The following is a 13825-nucleotide window of genomic DNA, read 5'->3' as shown; positions in this document are numbered from 1 at the left end:
TCCCTTCCAGAGCCGGGCCTATAGTATGGAATTAACTCAATGTCTGCCAACGACCTACTTGACTCCTTTTTTAGCAACTCCCACAGCGCCAACGACGTCTTTATCGTCTTTTTCAGACGGGTATAACATTGGACCAAAAAAAAAAAAAAAAAAAAAATCTTTTTTTTTTTTTTTTTTTTAAACAAAAAAATGAAAATTTAAATTAAATAAAAAAATGTATAGAGACTGGCGCTTAGGGACTTTTTGGCACTTCTTAAAAGCGATGAATGAGTTAAAGCAATATTTAAGAAATACGTCCCAAGAGGATGTAGTTTACAGTAACAACTAAGTGGCGTTGTTAGCCCTCAGCTGTTCTAAAATCACTATAAACCACAACCGTGGCGTGTATTGCTTTTATAAAATTGTTGCTAAATTTGGCACCGTGAAAATAATAAACATATCTCAGTTAAAAATAGTTTTTAACAACAATTTCACTTCAATAATCATCTGAATGATTTACAATGTTACTAGATACTTTTTTTTTAAATGTTTGTCACAATAATACTGATATGGTGTTTCAGGGTGATAAGGGTGACAGTATAAAGTTCTGATTCTGGTGTTTCAGGGTGAGAAGGGCCACAGTATAAAGTTCTGATTCTGGTGTTTCAGGGTGAGAAGGGCCACAGTATAAAGTTCTGATTCTGGTGTTTCAGGGTGATAAGGGCGAGCCGGGCCAGATCGTTGGACCTGATGGAAACCACCTGCAGCTGGGAGGCCTGGCGGGTCAGAAGGTAAAAAACAGCCTCCTTTTTATCGACTCAAATCCAGCTGATGTTGTGACCTTTATGTCACCTCGCTTGTAGGAATTCTGTTTCTGAAAATGTTATGAATTTCAGTGCTACACTGATACCTTGAACTGCCATCCTGTTTTATTGTTCTATGTGTACCATGTGCTTTTATTTTTTACTGTGTTTTTATGTGATTCATGTTACCTGCCTGTGTTATTATGCCTTGCTGTAAACCAAATCGCCCCTCGGGGGACAAACAAATAAATTAACCTGAACCTGAACTTACTGTACACATGCAGTAAAGTCAAAAGTGTAAACATGGCGTCATGTCTGAATGTTACTGTTATGTTATCTTGCATTCTTTATTGCTTACTGTGTCTAAATCATTCATATCAGTTCACTAATGCATTAATAACCTCTCTATGTAGGGAGACAGAGGACCGTCTGGACCTGTTGGACCCAGCGTAAGTTCTACTATTCATTTAATTTAAGAAACCAGGTCATTTAAACATGAAGCAATTTGAGATGTCTAGTCAAGTTCTCGCTGTTATTTTAACTCAACGGGTACAAACGGGAACCCAGTGGACCCTTGCGCGTCCAAATACAGTAGGTCTAATTGGTTAGTTCCGTTTCCAAAAGAATTACAAAATAGCAAAAAAGTTGTTGATCTACAAGCTTGTTGTAAGCTTGTAGATCTGCTATTTTTGATTTTTCTTTGGGAAATGCAGCTACAATTTTCAACTTGGAAACGATTGACGATTACGCAAAAAACTATTGTGGTTATCTCAAATAATTGCAATTAGGCCATTATGTAATACTTTTGACAGGCCTAATTTGCGTATATTTTTCTACTTATTTATTGTTTGTGTTTGCTGGTCTCTATAGGGTCACTATGTTCTCACCTGGTTGTGTTTGCTGGTCTCTATAGGGTCACTATGTTCTCACCTGGTTGTGTTTGCTGGTCTCTATAGGGTCACTATGTTCTCACCTGGTTGTGTTTGCTGGTCTCTATAGGGTCACTATGTTCTCACCTGGTTGTGTTTGCTGGTCTCTATAGGGTCACTATGGTCCTCCTGGTATCAAAGGAGAATTTGGAATGCCTGGCAGACCGGTAAGTACTCTTTTGACTGATGTATTCTTTTTTATATATATATCTTTTTTTATACCACGATTTTGTATTTTTCACCCCTGTGTCAATCATCTAATGTGATCCTGGGCTCTACACACCCTCCACCAACCTAGTCCCCATATATGGGGGACAAGGGGAGAGCAACCTAGTCCCCATATATGGGGGACAAGGGGAGACCAACCTAGTCCCCATATATGGGGGACAAGGGGAGAGCAACAGACTTGAACTCATGCTTCCTTCATGCCTGAGTGTCCAAGTTGCTCCTTTACACCTGACAGGGGGGAGTTTCCCTGGTTGGACGTAGCGCGTGGAAGGAACACGTTATTCCAACCAGTTCCTTTCCCCTCCATCAGGCGCCCCGGCTGGCCAGGGGGAGGCAGTTTAGAGACCAGGATTTATGACTGATGTATTTAAGACTGAAAACATAATGGATACCATCACGTTGCTGTCTCAATGTACTCTGCAAACGAGTTCGAATGAAGCCTAATTCATAGCTATTTATCATTCATCATGACGATACGTTCTCCCTGGTGTTGTAGCTTGTAAGACAGGTGCCATAAACAACGTCTGAAGGGTGCATTGTGTAGAACATGAACGCAAGAAATAATTAAAAAGAAAACTCAGCATGCAACCGTGCTGATCCTGCCCCAGACACGGCTCATTGTCCCGGGAGTGACGAACATATAAACAAAAGGCCAAATCAGCCAACACACTATAGACTATACAGCAGGGTTCCCCAATAGGAGAGGCCCCTTGTGGCCCTTGAAAAAGAAAATCCCAGATATAAATGGCATTAAATCAGTCAGTAGCCTATATGCATGTCAAACTGGGCATCCTTTTCAACCTCGACCTCGCGTGTGTTGACTCGGCCCCCAGCCTGGTGGTACCCTAGTCAAAATATGGCCCTTGGGTGAAATTAATTGGGGAACCCTACAGTGATGGCTACTGTACTTGAATTCTGGGTTGACTTCTACAGAGGATCCATCTTCTCCCTGTGCCTCTTTTGTGGAGAGAAGCTATCAAACCATACTATAGGGTTCAAAAAGGTAAAGTTCAAACAGCAAAACTGGCCCGTTTAACGAGACACGGCGCCAAGGTTTCTGAAAAGCTTGTAAGGTTCACCCTTTTGTCCATCCGTGTGTCTGTCCACGTGTCCATCTTCGTACAGCTAATTTCGGACACTGTAATGTCTCTTGTGTACGAGAGTGCATGAGAGTACAAATATTTTGTTTTGGTTCGTCATATTGTAGTCCCAGGATGCAGGGGTGGTGTTTTAGAATGAGTCCCAGGGACATTTTATGAGTCCCACTTCAACGACGTTAGGAGTCATATTTTTCACATTTTTCATTTTATATGGTTATAAATAATGTGGTTATATTCATGTAGAAAACGGAAGAAGAGATGATTATTATCAACTAAAGCTAGCAAAATAAACTAGAATAAAAACCAGTACAGTAGTGCATCCCGTTGTTTTATTGCGTCCCTTAACTATAAACTTCGTTTTGGGACGCAAACTGTTTAGTATGGGTATACTGGTGGGGTACAATGGTATACTGGTGGGGTACAATGGGTATACTGGTGGGGTACAATGGTATACTGGTGGGGTACAATGGGTATACTGGTGGGGTACAATGGTATACTGGTGGGGTACAATGGGATACTGGTGGGGTACAATGGGTATACTGGTGGGGTACAATGGGTATACTGGTGGGGTACAATGGGGATACTGGTGGGGTACAATGGGTATACTGGTGGGGTACAATGGGTATACTGGTGGGGTACAATGGGGATACTGGTGGGGTACAATGGGATACTGGTGGGGTACAATGGGTATACTGGTGGGGTACAATGGGTATACTGGTGGGGTACAATGGGGATACTGGTGGGGTACAATGGGTATACTGGTGGGGTACAATGGGTATACTGGTGGGGTACAATGGGTATACTGGTGGGGTACAATGGGTATACTGGTGGGGTACAATGGGGATACTGGTGGGGTACAATGGGTATACTGGTGGGGTACAATGGGATACTGGTGGGGTACAATGGGTATACTGGTGGGGTACAATGGGGATACTGGTGGGGTACAATGGGTATACTGGTGGGGTACAATGGGTATACTGGTGGGGTACAATGGGATACTGGTGGGGTACAATGGGTATACTGGTGGGGTACAATGGGATACTGGTGGGGTACAATGGGTATACTGGTGGGGTACAATGGGTATACTGGTGGGGTACAATGGGTATACTGGTGGGGTACAATGGGTATACTGGTGGGGTACAATGGGATACTGGTGGGGTACAATGGGTATACTGGTGGGGTACAATGGGTATACTGGTGGGGTACAATGGGATACTGGTGGGGTACAATGGGTATACTGGTGGGGTACAATGGGTATACTGGTGGGGTACAATGGGTATACTGGTGGGGTACAATGGGGATACTGGTGGGGTACAATGGGTATACTGGTGGGGTACAATGGGTATACTGGTGGGGTACAATGGGATACTGGTGGGGTACAATGGGTATACTGGTGGGGTACAATGGGTATACTGGTGGGGTACAATGGGATACTGGTGGGGTACAATGGGTATACTGGTGGGGTACAATGGGTATACTGGTGGGGTACAATGGGTATACTGGTGGGGTACAATGGGTATACTGGTGGGGTACAATGGGATACTGGTGGGGTACAATGGGTATACTGGTGGGGTACAATGGGTATACTGGTGGGGTACAATGGGTATACTGGTGGGGTACAATGGGATACTGGTGGGGTACAATGGGTATACTGGTGGGGTACAATGGGATACTGGTGGGGTACAATGGGTATACTGGTGGGGTACAATGGGTATACTGGTGGGGTACAATGGGTATACTGGTGGGGTACAATGGGATACTGGTGGGGTACAATGGGTATACTGGTGGGGTACAATGGGATACTGGTGGGGTACAATGGGTATACTGGTGGGGTACAATGGGATACTGGTGGGGTACAATGGGTATACTGGTGGGGTACAATGGGATACTGGTGGGGTACAATGGGATACTGGTGGGGTACAATGGGATACTGGTGGGGTACAATGGGTATACTGGTGGGTACAATGGGTATACTGGTGGGGTACAATGGGTATACTGGTGGGTACAATGGGTATACTGGTGGGGTACAATGGGTATACTGGTGGGTACAATGGGTATACTGGTGGGGTACAATGGGTATACTGGTGGGTACAATGGGTATACTGGTGGGGTACAATGGGTATACTGGTGGGGTACAATGGGTATACTGGTGGGGTACAATGGGATGCCATGGAGTATTCTGGCTATATAAAGTGTGCCCTGACAGAAACAGGTTGCAGGAACGGTATTATTATTATTATTATTATTATGTTGTGATGCAGAAAAGCATTGATTAAAGTGTTGTTCTCTTTAGGGTCGTCCTGGTGTGAACGGATACAAGGGAGAGAAAGGAGACGGCGGCTCTGGGACCGGCTACAGTTACCCTGTAAGTATCACTGCCTATGTGTAAAATGTAACATGTTAAAAATGTCTTCTACATCCTGACAGTTTTCTGAAAAGCTAATGTTTCTATGTCAGTCGTTCTTCGATTTTTCAAAAATAGCAGACCTACAAGCTCGTAGCGCGCCACTCGGTGGCGCGCTACGAGCTTGTAGAACAGGCGCTCCAAGGCTGTGGAGCGATGCGATTGGCTTTGATATCAATAACCTCCGTATTTTTGATGAAACTTCGTCCTGGGCGATCGAGGTGTTAAGAAAAAAAAGGCATCATATCGCGTTGTTCCTTCACGCCAGCAGTCAATTTTGTAACACAATGTGTGAGTTGTTAAAATCGTGAATTATGAAGTATTAACTATAATAGTCGAACCATTCATTCTGGTATTTTAGCAACCTCACTCATTTCCTCATGCTGTATTTAGATTAGATTTAGATTAAAAAGACATTATGCAGTAAAAATCATCTGTTAATTCATGCATTAGTAACTGGTCAAATGAACAGATTCTTTAGGTGTGATAAATAGTTAATGACTTTCTGTGTCGCCACTTCTAGGGCCCGGCAGGTCCACCTGGGCCCCCCGGACCACCGGGACCCCAGGTCCCCATCGACCGCTTCAATGTGAGTACTTTGATTGATTGATTGATTGATGGATGGATGGATTGATTGATTAGACAGAAATGTTAAACAGCAGCAGTCAAACACTTTGACTCAAATGTTCGTCACCGCTAAACCTCTTATCCCTAAACTTCTTGGCCTTTTTTATTTATTTTTACTATTTTGAAAAACATTTTTGAATAGTTCAACTAGCCAATCTACATTGACACCTTGTGAGCTTGTAGACTGGCCATTTTAACTATTCAAAAATCTTTTGCAAAAAAAAGTTTATGGATAAGGGATTTAGCGGTTACGAAAATGGAGCCCTTTGTATAAAAGGGATAGCACAAAAAGCACCTTGTAGTCTTGTTTCTTGTAGCCTTGAGATCAGATTCTAAAAATGTCTTCTACATCCTGACAGTTTTCTGAAAAAGTCAGTCGTTCTTCCATTTTTCAAAAATACCTACAAAATACCCACAAGCTCGAGACGAGCTTGTCTCTTACTAGTTACCTTCCTGTCTTGGTTTGAAGCATTACCTCTGATGTCATTATTATTATTTTGTTAATTCTGTTTTATTTCATTTTTAAGCGCTATGACGATACAGCAAGGAATTATCCAGGTATGCCCCAACGCACGCACGCACGCACGCACGCACGCAATGTACACACATGCACGAGTTAAAACGTGTATAATTTTAATTATATTATATGTAAATGATTGTCTCTGTTGTAGCAACCAAAGGGGAGAAAGGTGACGCTGGAGCAGCTGGACTTCCAGGGATCCCAGGTATAATAAATTTCAGAATAAAATATACACAGGTATAATTCATTTCAGAATAAAATACACACACTACCAGCCAGCGTTAACGTTTAGTACTATTATGGCTTTGTAACTTTCTGAAGTTTGACACTAATTCACATTTTTGTTTAACCTTTTTGACAGGATCAAGTTTTGATGTCTACAAATTCAAGGTGAGAATGATCGTATACTAAACACGTTGAACCCAATAAGGCATTATTTTTTCTTCAGTTTTGGGGATTTTGTGTGATCCAAATGGTGCATTATGGACATGAATTAATTCATTAACTATCATTGTAAATGTGTTCTAGGTATTATGTATGTACTGAAAGCCACTTTTACTTGTTGCATAAGGAGAAGAGACTGGAGCATGACTCTGATGAAGACCGCAAGGTTGAAACGTTATTCGTTTTTTGTATACTCAGCACCTAAATAAAAGGCTCTAAATGTCCGTGCTGCTCCAGTCTCTTCTCCTTATGCAGCTTTGATGTCCCTGCACCTGTGAAGCACCGGATCAGCCGTTTTAGGCTTGAGGCGTGTTGGTAGAGACTCCCTTTGTACCACTTTTACTTGTGTTTTATCAAAGAGAAATGTGTCTTGCTTGTATTCAGATTGTGCATAATATATGCTAATTTCTAATTCCTGCGTCGAAAACAGGACGAACTGAAGGGAGAGCGTGGAGACGGCGGCGGGAAGGGAGACAAAGGAGAGCCGGGCGGCGGCGGCGGTTATTACGACCCTCGTTACGGCCAGCAGGGCACACCTGGCCAACCTGGCTTACCCGTGAGTACCTCGTTATGGCCAGCAGGGCACACCTGGCCAACCTGGCTTACCCGTGAGTACCGGCTGTTTAGAGGAAAACGTTGTGTAGACGTCACGTTATTATTCTCCAGGTCCCTCTATTGTGATGATGTCATTATGGGTGAACATTTCCCAGAGGTTTCAAGACTAGCGACGAGAGGCTGATCTACAAGCTCACAACGCATGCAACGTGTTGTGAGCTTTAAAAGGTGTAGTGAAATGAAAATTATACCACAGGCCGTTTCGAGGAAGCAATCTGATTGGTTGAAACAGCCTTCTAGCCGTGGTTCAAACGAGCACCGCACCTAATCAAAACAAAGAATTCAGCTGCTCTCTGTTCTCCCAGAGCGCTAGCAAACTCGGTGGCTAGGCTGTCATCTGTCATTAAACATTAAACATTTTTTCAGCGATTTTCTTAGTTTAAAGGGTAACTCGACTCGTGTAATATTGCTTAAATATGTTTTTCACACTTTTAGACCTGCATATCCGTGGTCATCATATGGGCATACCTAACAATGGTTGCCAAAAGAATGGGCAAATTCTCATTTTTGTGTGTGTTTTTATATCAAAAGTCCATAAAAAATATATTTTTTAGTTACTTCCTGAAAAGGAAAACGTGCTGGGTGGTGATGACGTGCAGAGCTCAGCAGTTTGATTCCCATGCTTCATATGGTCCTCCTCCACAGCTGGCTTTGATGAAAGAACTACTCCTTTTTTAACCCATTCTGACCGGGAACCCGTTTTGGTGTTAGCATCATGTTATGCTTTAGCTATTGAAAAATAGCAGATCTACAAGCTCATAGCGCGCCACCGAGTGGCGCGCTACGAGCTTGTAGGTCTGCTATTTTTGAAAAATCGAAGAGCGACTGACATTTTTAGAATCTGATCTCAGGTCCGAATGGGTTCATCAGACCAGTGTGTGTCCAGTGGAAAACCTCGTATGAATCTGATCTCAGGTCAGAATGGGTTAATCTCATTCAAGATGACATCCATACTCGTTTTAAACTTAATCATCGCGCTAAGATATGTATAGAGGTTGGAAATAATCCCCTGGCTTTGTCTCACGTCTCTCTGTCACTTTGTTTGCAAACAAAACGGCACGTGAGAGACTTCCTCTCCCATAGCCTGGAGGGATCAGATTCAGATTCAGATGCCTTTATTTGTCATTGTGTAAAACACACAGGAATTTGCTTTGACAATTTTGACATGTGTGCATTTATTTTTCCTTGTTTCACATATAACACGTATTATGCGACGCTCTGATTGGTTCAGAAACTTCAGAGCCAGCGTTTCAAGCTGAAACTTTCAAAATAAAATGCTCACCATTTCCGTTTCCCTACACCTTTAATAGATATCAGCTATTTCGCTATTTGTCATAAATATTGTGCATAATACAAAGCATTGCTTCTTCTATATATACTGTACCTGGGTACATCCATTCACCATAACTTCTCATGTGTCTCAGGGTGTGTACATTCATAATGGGTAGGACCACTACCAGTTGACCTGTAGTAAGTCTCATGGTCGGGGGGGTAGGACCAAGTCTCATGGGATTTGGGATTTGTTTATAAACATTTTGGTATTTGTTTATAAACATTTGGGATTTGTTTATAAACATTTGTGATTTGTTTATAAATATTTTGGGATTTGTTTATAAACATTTGGGATTTGTTTATAAACATTTGGGATTTGTAAGTCTCATGGGGGGGGTAGGACCACTATCAGTTGACCTGTAGTAAGTCTCATGGTCGGGGGGGTAGGACCACTACCAGTTGGCCTGTAGTAAGTCTCATGGTCGGTGGGGTAGGACCAAGTCTCATGGGATTTGGGATTGGGGTCTCAGGGTGTGTACACTAATTCACCATAACTTCTCATGTGTCTCAGAGTGTGTACATTCATTCACCATAACTTCTCATGTGTCTCAGGGTCCAAAGGGAGACACCATCATGGGCCCTCCAGGGCCCCAGGGACCACCCGGGGCCCCTGGGATCGGTTATGACGGACGTCCAGGGGCCCCTGGCTCTCCAGGAGCCCCCGGTCCTCCAGGGTCCCCTTCACTGCCCGGGGCTTACAGGCCCAACCACCGTACGTAAAAGAGTGTGTGTGTGTGTGTGTGTGTGTGTGTGTGTGTGTGTGTGTGTGTGTGTGTGTGTGTGTGTGTGTGTGTGTGTGTGTGTGTGTGTGTGTGTGTGTGTGTGTGTGTGTGTGTGTGTGTGTGTGTGTGTGTGTGTGTGTGTGTGTGTGTGTGTGTGTGTGTGTGTGTGTGTGTGTGTGTGTGTGTGTGTGTGTGTGTGTGTGTGTGTGTGCCCTAGCCCTGTTTTTAGGACTCGAACATTTGCAGGAATTTCCGAGCGAACATCCGAACCATTTGGTTAATTGGTTCTAATTAATTCATTTCTCCGAGTGCTTTTAACCAGGCTGCAATTCATAAATTGATCATCCGGGGGGACGTTGCATAGACTATATCAGTGAACTAATGGTTAAGTTCATCAGGGGTTGGTGAGGGTTGCTACAGGGTTGGCCGACCGGGAAGGTGTGCATTTTGAGTGTGGATACAACCGTCTTTACTTTTAATACACTATATTAATGGAACACGAGATATCCGTCTTGAACATGATCAGAGCGCAGCGCGTCTCCCCCTCTCTCTCTCTCCCAACACACGCGTGCGCCGTGCGGGCACACACACACACACACACACACACACACACACACAGTGTGTGACTGTGTGTGTGTGTGTGACTGTGTGTTTCATTGGTTATCAAGCAAGTTAAAGGAGTTCTTGAAATGACTGTATTTACAGTATAAAATAGTAATGGCCGACTCTTTGTTTTTTCCTGTTCTAGCCGTCAGTATTCCGGGCCCGCCCGGTCCTCCTGGCATTCCTGGAAACCCCGGGCTCTCCTCTGGGGTAGGTGGTGATGTCACCGTCTTCAAATAACCCTCCCATGGAGGTTTATTTTTTATTTTATTAGCCCCTCCTATATACAGGTTTAATGTTTGTCTTTAGTTCTATGTTTGTTTTGTAAACGAAATTGACCATGAAGTGAAAAAAATGTACATCACTCATAATGTGTAATTTACGTCCTATTGTCTCTTTATTGTTAATGGCGTTTCATGTTTGTGTTGGCACCGTTCACCATTACATCACCATAATCAACATGAGTTAGACTTTTAATATATTAGCGACCCTCACTTCACGCGGGTGTGATTTTTATGTATTGTTGAGGGGCGCTAGCCCCTCCTAAATATACAGGTTATACAGACCCACATAACCCACAGAGATAGAGATAAGTAAGGAAGGGTCTATTATTTTTCCAACTATCAGCCATTCAACATGGGGACCCCCTGGAACCACCTCAAGGACCCATGGTGGTCCGCTGACCACACTTTGAGAAACCATACAGTACATACATATTTTAGTACACCAGGGGGCGCTAGCCCCTCCTATATATACAGCTTTTTGTCCCCACACGTCTCATATTTTCCATTGACAATGACAGGAGAAATTGGGTCATAATTATGTCCAAATTTACGTCAAATATGACGTAACTTTGTGACAAACCAAACATTAAATGCCGTTGACGCTGAAGGGGAGATTTAAATCAAATCGGCTAACCAATCACATGAATTCAGTTGTTCATGAGATGATGTATGATGATAAGAGCGCCCCTCACTTCACACGGGTGTGATTTTTTCCCTTCCCTCTAGTCTACACCACATCTCTTTGCCATCTGTCAGCTTGTAGATCTGCTACTTTCACCAAATGTTTGCTCCAGGAATAGGAACACTGGTTTTAATGCCGTTAAATAATTAAAAAGACATTATATCGTATCTTAAAGTATATTATCCCATTTTGGGCGGGAACCCTTTTTGGTGTTTTAAGCATTATATTATGCTTTAGCTATTGAAAAAATAGCAGATCTACAAGCTCGTAGTGCAGCACTTTTTTTAAATTGTGAAAATGTGGCACAAATCTTTGAATATATATTATTTCAGAGCGAACATTTTTAACTCAAATCTTTGAATATATATTCTTTCAGAGCCAACGTTTTTAACTCAAATCTTTGCTTCTAAAGTATATTATAAACTCATATCCTGCTAAAATACACAGAGCCATTCTAAAGTTCAAAACAATGGTTCACTGGGCTTTCTGAGGTTTCAGGGGTACTTATTGTTTTTAAACTAATCTCCCGCTCATTTGTTCTCCCCCAGGTGACGGTGCTGAAGTCATACGACACCATGATTAATACGGCCAGGCACCAGGCAGAGGGCAGCCTCGTCTACATCATCGACAAGTCAGACCTTTACCTGAGAGTCCGTGACGGACTCCGCCAAGTCATGGTACAGTTCAGTCATATACCGTACAACCCTCCGCCAAGTCATGGTACATTTCAGTCATTTACTGTACAACCCACCAAGTCATGGTACATTTCAGTCATTTACTGTACAACCCGCCAAGTCATGGTACATTTCAGTCATATACTGTACAACCCGTTCACCAAGTCATGGTACATTTCAGTCATATACCGTACAACCCTCCGCCAAGTCATGGTACAGTTCAGTCATTTACTGTACAACCCGCCAAGTCATGGTACATTTCAGTCATATACTGTACAACCCGTTCACCAAGTCATGGTACATTTCAGTCATTTACTGTACAACCCGCCAAGTCATGGTACATTTCAGTCATATACTGTACAACCCGTTCACCAAGTCATGGTACATTTCAGTCATATACTATATAACCCGCCAAGTCATGGTACATTTCAGTCATATACTGTACAACCCTCTGCCAAGTCATGGTACATTTCAGTCATATACTGTACAACCCGCCAAGTCATGGTACATTTCAGTCATTTACTGTACAACCCTCTGCCAAGTCATGGTACATTTCAGTCATATACTGTACAACCCGCCAAGTCATGGTACATTTCAGTCATATACCGTACAACCCTCCGCCAAGTCATGGTACATTTCAGTCATATACTGTACAACCCGTCTGTTCACCTGTGACATGGCCGTGATACAGTATGTTCCGTTTGGGGTTGAACTCTCGCACACATCCCAGTGTGTGTCGGGCTATATTTCATTTGCTACTGTACAGTATGCCGTTTTTGCAATAATTTATTGAATGCAATTTCAAGTCGTACCAGAGGCCACGACGCTCACTGATGTGGTGGGGGTCTCTTCAGTAGGAGAGACCACCACTCACTGATGTGGTGGGGGTCTCTTCAGTATAGGAGAGACCACCACTCACTGATGTGGTGGGGGTCTCTTCAGTAGGAGAGACCACCACTCACTGATGTGGTGGGGGTCTCTTCAGTAGGAGAGACCACCACCCACTGATGTGGTGGGGGTCTCTTCAGTATAGGAGAGACCACCACTCACTGATGTGGTGGGGGTCTCTTCAGTATAGGAGAGACCACCACTCACTGATGTGGTGGGGGTCTCTTCAGTATAGGAGAGACCACCACTCACTGATGTGGTGGGGGTCTCTTCAGTAGGAGAGACCACCACTCACTGATGTGGTGGGGGTCTCTTCAGTATGTACAGTGTACACAGTTTTAAAATGTACAAATATATATATTTTTTGCATAATAGGTAGTTAAACAACTTGTCGACTAGTAAAAATGACTGTCCTGTGGTACCATTCTTTGTCGTTTTTGTTTGCCAGCCAAAGGGCAAAACCTGCTTACCAAAATAATCCTCCATACACTTTCTCACTGTAATTCAAAGTGTTCATATATTATTTTCTGAATGTGTTTTTCCATCACACAGCTTGGAGACTACAGCCCCTTCTACAACGCTGGGGTGAGTTTGACACTCAAGTGAATGAATTGGCTTTTACTGTTATTATCACAGCACTCATGTGGCAAAGGCCATTCAGGATTGATTGATTGAATGATAATTTTATTAGACAATACAGATGCAAGCAGTACCGGGTACAGTCAAGCATTGGTCCAAAAGGACAGCACCGAAGAAAGACCTTAGCGGTCTTGTTTCCATTCGGTGACAACAAACAAATAAAACACATTAAATCTACATGTACAATACTACTTCATTCAAGTAGTATCTGTACATGGATTCCATTCTTTACAGTATGAAAATGACTTGAAACTAGTTTATCATATGTGGGTTTTTAATTTTTTATTATTCTTTTATTCAAATTAGAATGCTCATTAAACTTTGAGGTACAAGTTACTGTCTGCAACGAAAG

At 42.9% G+C, this 13825-nt stretch overlaps 1 protein-coding gene across 2 annotated transcripts in view; it reads left to right on the top strand.

Moving 5' to 3' along the window:
- col18a1a (collagen type XVIII alpha 1 chain a) overlaps positions 1-13825 on the top strand; it is a 161992-nt gene that overhangs the window by 137162 nt on the left and 11005 nt on the right. For both annotated transcript variants that reach the window (XM_080786204.1, XM_080786203.1), the window contains 13 exons: positions 693-770; positions 1196-1231; positions 1825-1878; positions 5333-5404; positions 5967-6032; positions 6598-6628; positions 6742-6795; positions 6952-6980; positions 7465-7590; positions 9534-9693; positions 10452-10516; positions 11821-11949; positions 13387-13419. In XM_080786204.1, the coding sequence (XP_080642330.1) occupies positions 693-770; positions 1196-1231; positions 1825-1878; positions 5333-5404; positions 5967-6032; positions 6598-6628; positions 6742-6795; positions 6952-6980; positions 7465-7590; positions 9534-9693; positions 10452-10516; positions 11821-11949; positions 13387-13419 (933 nt within the window). The remainder of the gene's footprint in view (positions 1-692; positions 771-1195; positions 1232-1824; positions 1879-5332; positions 5405-5966; positions 6033-6597; positions 6629-6741; positions 6796-6951; positions 6981-7464; positions 7591-9533; positions 9694-10451; positions 10517-11820; positions 11950-13386; positions 13420-13825) is intronic.

The sequence above is a fragment of the Protomyctophum bolini genome (genome assembly GCF_963924005.1).
Source record: "Protomyctophum bolini genome assembly, chromosome: 16".
NCBI lineage: Eukaryota > Metazoa > Chordata > Actinopteri > Myctophiformes > Myctophidae > Protomyctophum > Protomyctophum bolini.
This window is presented reverse-complemented; position numbering and strand designations above follow the sequence as displayed.